This window comes from Prunus avium, chromosome 1 (genome assembly GCF_965620075.1).
Source record: "Prunus avium chromosome 1, drPruAviu1.hap1.1, whole genome shotgun sequence".
NCBI classification, from domain to species: domain Eukaryota; kingdom Viridiplantae; phylum Streptophyta; class Magnoliopsida; order Rosales; family Rosaceae; genus Prunus; species Prunus avium.
The window spans coordinates 8,167,779-8,180,248 of record NC_142284.1 but is presented as its reverse complement, the minus strand read 5'-3'; the positions used below and the strand labels follow the sequence as shown (position 1 = coordinate 8,180,248).

The 12,470-nt window shown below is 34.8% G+C and overlaps 1 protein-coding gene across 1 annotated transcript; it reads left to right on the top strand.

Moving 5' to 3' along the window:
* The first annotated feature begins 9,422 nt into the window (after nt 1–9,422).
* Nucleotides 9,423–10,651, top strand: P1R1 (transcription factor). Its single transcript, XM_021963155.2, has 2 exons — nt 9,423–9,583; nt 9,913–10,651. Exon 2 carries the CDS (start codon nt 9,914–9,916, stop codon nt 10,457–10,459), a length of 546 nt encoding a protein of 181 aa, XP_021818847.1. The 5' UTR covers nt 9,423–9,583; nt 9,913; the 3' UTR covers nt 10,460–10,651.
* The last annotated feature ends 1,819 nt before the right edge of the window (nt 10,652–12,470 follow it).

Sequence of the window (12,470 nt, the reverse complement as noted above, 5' to 3'; positions counted from 1 at the left end):
TGATAATAGAATAGATGCAAGTTTTATGTAAGTACATATTTATGTAAAAGTTGGAGAAGAGGTTCAGGAAAACTTGTAGTACCAATGAATAATGTGATAAATTAAGCTTAAATCACAACTCATAGTCAAGATGATTAGAATAGTCAGAATGCAATACACGATGAGTGATGTGAAGTGTCTCATTTTGGCCTATATAAACATCCCCTTACCCCCCCTCAAGAATGCATATCTCTCTCTCTCTCACTCACTCACTCTCTCTCTCTCTCTCTCTCTCTCTCTCTCTCTCTCTCCAAAATGAGAACAAGGAGTTCAATATGGAGAGTTGGGTCCAAGAAGAGAAAGCTAAGGCTTTCCTTGATTAGGAACTCCAAGGACGCCAAATCTTCCATAGAAAGGAAACTTATGCAGCTCCAGAAGCTCATCCCGGGATGCATCATTAACAGCAGCAACCCAGAAACCACGTTCCAAGAGATTGCTAATTACATCTTTCTCTTAGAAGCTAAGGTGAATATCCTCAGACTTCTGGCCACTTCATATGGAGTCTAACGAGAAAAATAATTCTCGCGCGCCCTTGATGCGCAAAGAGCTAGCAATATTCACCTTGCGAAAGAGAGGAGAGAGAGATGCAAATCTTTCTAGTACTTACCTTTGTACTTTATTTAATTTCTATCTTTGCAGGAGTGTAAATAAAGGCATAAATGTATGATTGCTGTTGTTTAGATGTGGGTTTTGATAATTCATATCAATCATCTATCCTTATCTTTCCTCTTTGCAAATGGTTGTACTGGGAGTGAGTGAGTGGATGTACAAAATGATTAAACATGAATATGGTATAGTTTCCAGAAACATTAACTTATGTACTTGGATAATATGGAAAACTTTTTGTCATGCTTGCCGACAACCTTAAGAATTAAATGACAAATTATAACAATTTTTTTTCTTATTTTTCACGGAGAAAAGAAATTTTCAACACATGACTGTCGATCTGGATGGCTAGCTGGTGTATATGCATCTAACTTACCTCTTCATTTGGTAGTATTTCTCTTTCTATAATATTATTTCTAGAAAGATATTGCACAAGATTGTTGTGGTTTTGCCCTTATATCTTATGGAGATTAACATTTTGCATGAAAAGAACATGATCATCCATGATTCAGCCATAGGTGATATGTCATGCATCAAGAAAACGTTATTGCAATGCCCTAATCAACTTCTCCCAACTACTCTTTAATTATCCTCTTCTAAGTCACCAACAAGAGTAGTGACAACGTTATTATCATCAATCCACTTTATTCTTAATTTTTTCTCGTCTCCATTCATGCATTATTTCCTAAACTTGTTTGCTACAACCCAATAATATAAAGTACACTACTTGGCCCCCATTTGAACAATTGATAAGATTGTAATTACAACCGGATTAAGTTCATTATTGCAAGAAAAAACGGACATTTATGGCAGTAACGTAGTTAGTACAGTTATTCGTGTCCAACTATGTCTATTGTTAATTTTTTTCACTATAAAAAGATACACAACATTAATAAGATGGCTATAATTGGTGCCTAATAGCTAACATCCTCGGTTTATTCGTATCTATTCTATAATAATGCACTATATATAGTGCCCTTAATCATCTCATCCTATGCTACAGAAACAGATGTTAGTGGCTAAATTGTTGTTTTAATTCTTGTAATATCTTCTAGGTCGGTGGTTGTTTCCTTCATCCACTTTATTTCGTGTTGTTTATGCTTTAATTATATATGTATATATATGTGTGTGTTATATTTTGTAATGACAAAATCAAGCCAACCTATAGGTCTAAAAGGTCAAACACTCGCGGAAGCTCTTGACCAATGAATGTGGACCACGTCATAAAAGAAACTTAATGGTAATTTGTGTGTGGCCTAATCACGTACAACCTATGCCAACTTTGGGTCCAAGAATGGACTGATGTCCTATCATGTGTTTGGCCTGGATGATGTAATTCCAATTTTCATCAGTATCAAATTTCAAATTAGGTTTCGATGCATGTAAAATTTAGGAAATAACGAAAATCACAATTTCAATTATTTGGATAGTCATAAAATTAGTTTAAGAATTTCATCTAACTAATTGTATGTATCTCGAAAGAATATTACTTGCTTCCTTACCGGTAAGGGGAGATACTCCTCCTTCAATTGTGTAGAGAAATTGTGTTACTCAAGCACGATGCCAGAAAGAGAAGTACAATTGTTCAAAAATAAAGAAAGAAAAGTACAAAAGAAAAATAGATATCATATTTCTATATAAGTAACCCTTATGATTGTATGTATCCAAATGGTATTGTTGTCTTCTCCCTTCCCTAGCACTCACATAATCTTATCAATTGGAATTACAATGAAGAAACATCATTACAATAGGAAAATACTTGTCTTCTTCTTCTCGAAGTAGGAGTCAGTTTAATGTGCACATGAAATTTTCTTTTTAAGTTTATGATGAATTATTTTTGCATATGTATCAAAATGCAATTTTGCAACGAGGAATGACAAGCAGTGTCCACTACCATATACCAAGAATGTCAAAGAGATTTTCCATTTTTTATTTTGTTATTTTTATTTGAACCAACTTTAAAACCAAAAGTCCATCAAGCAATATGATACCCAGTTAGTGGTGTAATGATGCCCTTAATTAAGGCTTTGGTCGCTTCTCAGGCACTCTTAAGACACACTAGCTAGTCTCATCTTCTTCAAGCAAAGTCTGCAATTAAAATTAAACTATTGTAACTATGGTGCTACGTACAAATGTATATATATATATATAGATTCTATGTAGGACTACACAAGAGGGGGAAGGCTAGATCTAAATTTGGATTTAATTAATCTTATTAACAGGAGGGCTTTATGGCTTTTGCTTATCCGATCAAAATAGGCTGGCACTCGCTTCAATGACAATGCATCTTCACAACGGGGTTTGAAATGACCTCCCTTCCATTCGTTGGCAGTCACATTCTTTGTTACACAATATCTATCTACTACTTGATTGCCTATTGCCTAACTTCGTTGTAGAATTTCTCATATTGATCATATTTAATGCTTGGAATTGACAGTCTTCTCATCCCACAATGGACTAGATTCTATGGAACGTTGTTGGTTGGCCTATAGGTTTTTTTTTTCCAATTTGTGTGCAAAGAGAAATCAACTGAGCTGACCAGAAAAACAAAAAATTAAATGTTTTTCTTGTTCCAAAAAAACAAGTAATCAAATTGAATAATTTGATTCAGCTGAGCTATTTCAATCGACAGAGTTGAGTTGCTTTTGACTCAAAACAGCAAGAAACAAAAAGAAAGATTAAAAGTATAAAAACAAGGCCCTCAACACTTAATAAAGTACAGCATCATGTTCAAGTGTGGCCCAAACCAAAATATTGAAAACATCATGTTGCTTGAGATATTATTAATTTTCTTTCTGTTCCCTAATCTCTTTTTGTTTTTTTATACAAGCGATGATCTAAATTATAAGGTAAGGGTTTCTTACACACACTACTAAGGAGCTATGGTTGTTCGAATATGAAATCACTAATATGCAAATCAATGTCATTTTTTCCTGAGCTAGACCCGTCAGCTTCCCTAATTTTTTTGGTTAACTATATATTAATGTCTAATAAACTAAATAGTCCTAAGATATATACCACCCATCATTGAAGCTATTGTAGGGCAGCAAACCTTTAGAGGACACATGTGGGTTCCATCCATGTGTGCACATGCATGCGTCTGTTAAATTACGGTTGTGTCTTCGTGTGCACTCGTGCACGAGCTGCACGCTCATTTGATTGCTCTCAAATCAAATCTTAGGACTTATGAGGTTGTGCTGTGTTTTTGTTGTGGCCTACAATTTCCATGTCTTCCTAAGCAGCAGCGTGGTTGATTTTCCGACACACTTTATTTCATTTAGTCTTAATTACTTTAGAGGCCTACATCTTTATAATTATTAATTTCATTTTTGCCTTGTATCGGTAGAGTGTGTTAAAACCCCCTTTCTTTATAGTTTAGATTATCATTTGTGTTTAAAAAAATAATAATAATATTTTAGGTGTATTCAATAAGAATTTTAAACGAGTGTGTAAGAGTCTTTGGTTTATTCAATCAGGATCTATCTACGAAAATATAGGTATATTCAAAATGTCAATAATTTTGAAAGAATTCATAAATGTTGGAGTTGAATGGATTTCAAAGTGACATACATGCATACCAAACTCCATCATTTCTCTACACCTCTCCCTAAACATTTCAATAATGGACTTCATGGTAGGAAATTTTAAGTTGACTCTTTCTCAGGAAAGGATTTGGGAGAAAAGAAAAAGAGAGGAAGAATGGAGATGAGATGATTATTTTAAAAGTGAGAAGCGTGTTTATCATGATTGATTTGATACATTACGAATATTTTAGGAATAATGGTGAGAGAGATGCGAGTGCTTTTATTTATAAAAAAAAAAAATTAATCAGGGTTGGGAATATGAGGTGAGTGGAAATAAAAACACCCTCTATATAATCACGAGCATAATTCCCATACAATATCACTTGCTTTGCTCATATATATGCAATGAAGAAAAAGATGGGAGGTTAGTACTTAGCAGTGCTTAGTAACTTCGGGTCCATAATAATTTATAAAGATGCAAAACAAGCTAAAACTCAGACGCCTTAGGTGCAGAGAAACTCGCCTAATCCTCTAGGACATTGTCCGATTTTTGTACTTGTTTCATCCCTCATTATTATCGTTTTTTATTTTTTGGTCTGACATTATTATCGCTTTTAACGTGAAAATAAAAGTATAAGCTCTCGCAGTATGTGTAAGTGTGGAAGCGTACGTGGGGCGGGGGGTCCAAACATTATAGTCACAGTCAATGGGAGCCAAGTACAGGAGTCAATTGTAAGGATAACCGCAAATCAAGGGGAATGACCCCTGGGCGCTTGGACCTCCATGTGCTTGACCTTCTTTTTCAAATATCTATATCAAAATTAACTTGCATTTTCAACGCTCAAGAAAACTGAGCAGACATCCGCTCTAGCCAACCGCTTCTCATTTTGCACTCAAATTCAAATTATTCTACTCGTAGTTTAGATTAAATTAAAGTAAAATATCGTTTGTATATATAAAAAAAATGAACAAAAGAATAATTATTAATTTTCCGTTTTCTTCACTAATATATATTCACAACTTGGGATTTTTGTAAAAATATCACCTGAACTTATACATTAGTTTTAATTTGTCACCTTAAAGAAAAATTTAAGCAAAATATCACCTTAAGTTTTCAAAATCCATGATTTGTCACCTGACTTTAACATCATCCAATTTTCCATCCATTTTAAAGGGTGTTTTAGTCTTTCCAATATGTAAACCCTCTTTTTTATATAATTCAAATATAAAGCTATGCAAACCCTCTTACTTGAAAAGACTAAAATACCCTTAAAAATGGATGAAAAATTGGATGATGTTAAAGTCAGGTGACAAATCATGAATTTTGAAAACTTAAGGTGACATTTCGCTTAAATTTTTCTTTAAGGTGAAAAATTGAAACTGATGTATAAGTTCAGGTGACATTTCTACAAATATCCCTCACAACTTTATTGAAAGAGAAAAAAACTGGCAAACAATCTTCTTCGGCACTTGTTTTCACTTGTTATGAATACCATGAAGGAAGTTGAACTTCCACCCCTAAAACAGAAGTAGTTCAACTCCTTATAAGCTCATGCTAGTTCTCTTAAATTTTAGATGTGGGACATTTCTTCACATCATCATAGTTCGAGTTTCAGAGAGTATATTTTTTTGTATTTTTTTTCAATTTAAAATATAAAAAAACTCACTTTTAGTAGTCTATTGATATTTCTCTTACTACGAACAAACAACAAAACATGTTCAATGAAATGAGCAAAAAGGGAAACTTGGTTCTCTTGATTTGATTAGTGTGCATATACAAAAACGTGAAACATATCTTTCAAATTATGTAATTAGTAACTTCTGCATTTTTCTTCTAAATTCTTTGAATATTCTAGCAATAATGTATGTGTCCTACAAAATATTTAGGAAAAAAAGAAAGAAAAAAGAAACACTTCCTTTCTAACGTTTGCAAGTGCATATGCATATGCAATTGTTTTCCCCGACAGACCTACATGCATGTTTTGGTACCCCGTACATATATAAAATTAATGGTATTTATTTTAATTTTATAAAGTATAGAAAAGAACAATTAAGTAGTCGGATATTGAGGGGCATGCCAAATTGCCAAATTGCCAATGCCAATGCAAAAGCAAAATCGAAATCGAACTTGAGATTCAAATCTAACCGTTGACAATGTGGTCTCAGCATTATATTTTCTACATGATATATATATATATATCGCAGTCTTAAGCTGCCAGACATTTGCAGAAGATTGGTTTCTACGTACGAAATGTTTTAATGGAGAGGTAGAGAAAAATGGCAAAAGTTAGGGCCACACGCACATGTGATATGTACCTCTCAAACCCTAAATTTCTTAGACACCGATGAAAAAGTAGGGAACCGTCCATCCAATTTAATCCCACCAAAAATTTGTCCACGCATGTAGCTAGCCATATATCGCAAACTATGATTACTTATTTGGATTTTGAAATTTTCAGAAGAAAGAAAAAAGAGACAATAAGCTCAATTACTATTGTTGGATTTTAATGTGTTTACTGTTATACAGTGGGTCACATGTGAAGCCAAGTTCACATTGAATTTAATTATTTGTGTATGCATGCAACGGAAAATTAGTCTGAGTCGGAGTCGGTCGGGTCGATGGCAATACCTAGTCAAGGTGTGGCCGGTCTGGGTCGAAGTCTGGGTCTAGGTCGGGGTCCCGCTATAATACCCTGCTAAATTTCATTGAGATGGATCAAAGGCCCATTACTAGCAACACCGATATTTTTTCCAACTTAACTACCTACAAAGCCCAGTAGGTGTGGGGTTTATCACAAAAAGCCTTTAGGAATGGAACCACTTATTATATATAAGTTATAAGTTATAATTTATTGAGTTAAATTTTTGATGTGAGATTTTATATTTTTTAACTATTGGTGCTACAACTTCTGCAACTATGTAGATGATGAGCTTATGATTGTCATTATTGTTGCAATCAGCAACACCAAAAATAATCTTGCTGAGGGGAGGTGGGGATGAGGGGTGGCCGAGTTCCCTTTTTTTTTTTTTCCTTCTTTGTTTCATTTTTCTATTTTCTAAATATTTAATAATAATAATAAAACATTAGCAAGTCACGTGAAAGACACGTGACTTTTTGGACAGAATTATGGATTTAAAATACAATTTTAGGTGCAGAGATAACTGTTCTTAATTACTTGAGATACAAACTCCTTGCAATTTACGGATGCACTTAAAGAGAGCCTTAGAAAGGAAAAAAAACCTTTCTTGTAATGGGAATAACACTGTTTTGCTATCCTCAGCCAATAACACAATGACACGTGAAAATGTTAACCCACATGTCATTGCGTTATTGATCAAAAATAGTAAAAATTGTTATCCCGGTTGTATGAGAGTATTTCTCCTTAAAATGGGCAAACCTTTAAAGCCCCCATGTGGAGGACTATCTTTTCTCAATTTCCCTTTAGGCAAAGCCAAATTACACTGGCCTCAATTTTCTCTTCTAGTGGACCCATTTGGCCTTTTAGCATTGCCATGTTTTCCGGATCCCGCCAATTCCCACGTTTCTTTTCCTCCATCTCCATATCAATCGACCCACTTATATAAGCTAAGCTGACTAGGGCGGGACTTGATTAAGATCTCAATCTCTAAAGATTCATATCATGCAAGCGATTTTGAACACTCTGAGTGTGTGCTTTGGCTCATTGTTCAACTCGGATAATTAGGACATACTTATGACTCAAAATTCTGTACTTATGTTCAACTAAAAAAATATGACAGTTGTCAACAGGGTCTAATTCAATGGAAATGACTAATAATCTCGAGTTCGAACCTTTATAATACTTTGACAATGTGTGTGAGAAACATATTATACGTAGAAAACATAAGCAACAAAAATCTTACTACTACGGAATATAAATATCCATTGAATGATATTAGTAGCACTCATTTGGGCTTACTGCATAATTATAATGTGATCGTATGATCATGTGATCTGAATCATTTGTTCAAATCACATTATGACACTATGTAATAACTCCCAACGAATGTTAAACCTGTCGTTGGTTAGTAATGCACTTAAGTGGGTTTCCAAATCATGTTGTTAAAGCTCTTACGGTCTCCTTTCTGTGCATGCTTTTGACTTCTCCTAAAAAAATGTAATTCCCAACATTTTGCCCTTTCGTTCAAGCCACCCTGTATGCCCTATAGCCTAATGAAAACGAGATTTGGTCACATGATCATTTCTCGTATATCAAATCTAAATTAAATTTTATTGATCGACCAGCTAATTGGTAATTCTTCTGAGTAACCTCAAGCCAATATGGATAACAGAGAGATCCTGTCATTTTCTACAAATTCCAACATTTTCTTCATTAAATTTATTTAAAATTTTGGTCAAATTAATGGCTCGAGGATATTTTCATAGCTATGAGAAAAAGGCCATTTTCCCATAGCCCCCCCAATTTGTATCTACTCTACATGTCCGGACCAGAAACCAGTACGGATAGTCAAAATTCTATCTTGTGATGAGAGACTAGTCAAAAAAACTCACAAGTCATGTTGGTAGCAACATTAAAGTGAGCCATCCAAACGATGGTTGATTGAGTTGGTAATGAACGTTCTCTTCGCTAGTAAAATCTAGGTTTGAGTCATCCTCAAAGAGGTCTTAGTATGCCCTAACCTTGAGACGGGTAGCCTCCTCTCCTCCTAAACTTTTCTTTACTAAAAAAGAAAAAGTGAACCATCCAATAATTTTATCAATAGCACGTTTGACCCCTTTAATTTTATTCTTTTTGTGTTACAAAATCTTGATTTTTTTGTATTTTATTTTTTTCGTATTCATGACGTATCATTTAATGAGTTTTTTGTCTGCATTCACAACAGGTTACAAATGTTAGGTTTGTATTGCACTAAAGAAACCCTTATATTCTCATGAACCCCTAAAAAAGAAAAAAGACCTTTAGTCCATATTATAAATCTAAATTGCACTGCTAACTGGGTTTAACCAAGTGAAAAAAGCTCTTAATCTGCAGCTCAAATCTGCAGCTCAAAAGGTCTTATGTTCGAATCACCGTGACATTTTAATTGTGTGTGTGAGAAACCCTCCTCCTTTGTAGTTTAAATTATCACTTGTACTAAAAAAAATTATTTTATTTTTCTTTTATATTCTCTAGGTTTGAAGTGGTGGGTTCCACCATGTGCTTCCATGTGCTGTGTCTCTCTCTAAGGCCCGCAGCTCCTGTCCTTTCAGCACATAAATTGGGTTTCTGCGCTATCTTCTCCTTCTCATTCCTCTCTCTCTTCATCTCCCTCTCTCTCATACTTTCTTGGATCTGTAGAGGAGCTAGAACACCCTGCAAAACTTGTCTGTCATTTATACTTCTCATGATTTTCTCTCCTATCCAGCAGAAGAGAGAAACCTTATTGTAACCAAGGTACTTATGTTTCTAGCTTGTATATATGCATTTTTTTATAAGTCAAATAGTTCCATCTCCGAGCTAGCTAGATTAATTAGTTTATTTTCTGAACAATCTCCTCAGTAGTGTTGGATTTTCAGGCCAGATTGTCTTTACTATTTTCCTTTTCATATGCTCTTTTAGTTATATTGTATTTGATTTATATGTGTGGCTAATATTGAATTATTCATTCAATCTATATAAGTACAGTTAACTTTTTTTCTTTTTTCTTTTTTTGGTTAAGAACATGAATATAGTTATAAAGTTCCACCACTTAAAAAACCTACTTGTTGATTGAATTTTTGCAGAATGCGCAATTCTACCTCTCTCAAGCAAGAATTTCTCAAGAAATGGATAAAGGGTCTCCAAGTATGCAACAGCTCTTCGGAGAAGAAGATGACCATCTTGGAGAGAAAGAAGGCTATAAAGTTGTCCGCAGACATAGCCATGGCTTCAACAAGAAACGGCACAACTTGTTGGAGCCGCGCCATCATAGCCAACGCCACGCAAAGCAACAGAGTCGTCGTTGAGCGTATACTGGGTCCTCACAAACCCTCAAGATCAGTGTCGTCGGTGATGCACAAGAAGATCTTGAAAAAGAGCCGGAGGGTATGCAGTAGCAGAAGCCGTCGAGTGCTGATGAGGAAGCGTGACGCGGTGAAAACCCGTTCGATTGCGAAGAGATTGGTTTGGAAGAAAACACAAGTGCTCAAGAGTCTTGTTCCTGGAGGAGAATTCATGGAGGATGAGATGTGTTTGATTGCAGAAACCCTAGATTATATTGTGTCTCTGCGAGCTCAGGTTGATGTAATGCGGTGTCTTGCTACCACCACTGAGTTAATAAATGGTAAATAAAAATACAATCAGTGGTGGTAAATTAATTACTCGATCGATCTTCTTTTTCTTTTTGTTCCTTTTTGCAAGAGAGTACTATAGCTAGCTACTAAGATATTATTATAAGTAGAGATGAAGTTAAAAAGGAGGAAGCAATATTGTACAGATGAACAATGCATATCAGTAAATCAAATTTCACTTTTTCACTTGTTATCTCGATCCATCTACATAAATGTTTGTGTGTATATCAGCTCTATATGTGTTCCTTTTTTGAGTCTCTAATTTCGAGCGTAAGAAAGTTTCATACTCTAAAGTAATCAACCATGTCGAAAAGCAGCTTGCTCCCGGATACCTACGAAATAAAAGGTCGGTATCAGTGCAACCAGCAGCCACATTCGAACTGAATCCCGATATTTATGTCTGCATAAGAGCAAATTTTTAATATAATTTATATAGAACTGTTCAAGTGCTGGCAGTAATTCTGTTCAGTATTCAACAGGAAAATTCCCATACTCAAGGAGATACACCCAATTAGCAATTTAATACTAGAATGAAGGGAATAATCAGAAAGTCATATATGCTTACATTATATTATTATAACAATGACACAGAAAGTTTCCTCATAAAAAGAAAAAATGAGAGAGAGAATATTCGAGTTGGGGAAGAGTAGGTGCTCCTTGGATGCAATTCAATGTAATACCAATTTGAGCATTGCTTATACAGGCTGTGCAATTCTTCTCTGCTTATATTTGGCTAGGAAACTGACAGAGTTTTTTGTATTATTGAGGGATGTGATACAGAAAAAGTTGATGTTGCCTTACAGATTATAACAATGAAAGGCCATAACTCCACACTCGTGCGCATGCATTTCCTGCCCAGATTATGACAACAACAAGAGCTAGCTAGCTAGCTACCGCCAACAAGCTACAAGTCAAAAGAATTTAATTATCAAATTTCATATAGATAAAATTTATATAAGAAAATAAATTTATAAATTGGTATGGTGTGGCATTGTTGTTCATTTTGAAAAGCTGGTCGCTAGGAGCGTGTAGCTCAAGTGATTAAGAGTAGTTATCCATGCATCCGAGGTTCTATGTTCGAATTCAACTCCCTCGGTATTGCTAGTGTAAGAAAAAAAAATTATAAAAAAAAGGTAGTCATGGGCAGCCAATGCTTCCATGATTATCGTATCAAAAAAAATGCTTACATGATTAGACGTATCTATAATCTGTTGTCTACACTCAAACACAAACAGTTATTGGAGCTAAGCATGCATGCATCTCATCATCTTTACCCAATTCCCAGTCCACATTGACGTTGGTAATATATCTATTTGCATCATTATTTTGAAATCATGATGGAAAAGGCCTGTTAGGCGCAACTTGATTTATGATATGGTGTTGATATAGACAACAGAATGATCGATATATATATCCTCCATACTGCCATGTTCACAAACAGCTAGCAGCTCAACCAATTAATCATAATTGGGAGGGAGGCCATCAAAAGGCTGTTCCTCAAGATATCAACATGCATCAAGTCATTTTCAGAGATATATATATCTCAACCAAATAAACTTATTTGAGGCAGGGACGGATTCATGATTTGAAAACGAGATGGGCTAAATTTACTTTACATACAAATATTTTAAGAATATACAAAACTGGACGGTACAAATAAATTTCATTGATAAAACAAAATACCCTAATGAGGAATACATATAAATAGAAACTAGTAAAACGAAAAAGACTACCATTAAATCGAACCACAACTCATGTTTTAGTTTAGGCTTAAAAACATACAAGTCACCTGGGCTGTGGTCAGGTTACCCTCTTCTAAGATCCATCCCTAATTTAAGGGATCCATCACCTGGACTTATATGCTGCACCAACAAGAACTTTATGCTAAAATTCTCTACTCCATGACCAAATATGCGTGTGCACATACACAACTTGCCATATCCAACCACAACTCGTTATGCACACCATATACATTCGACCAAAAGTTCTAGTATGGTTCAGTTGTATAGGCC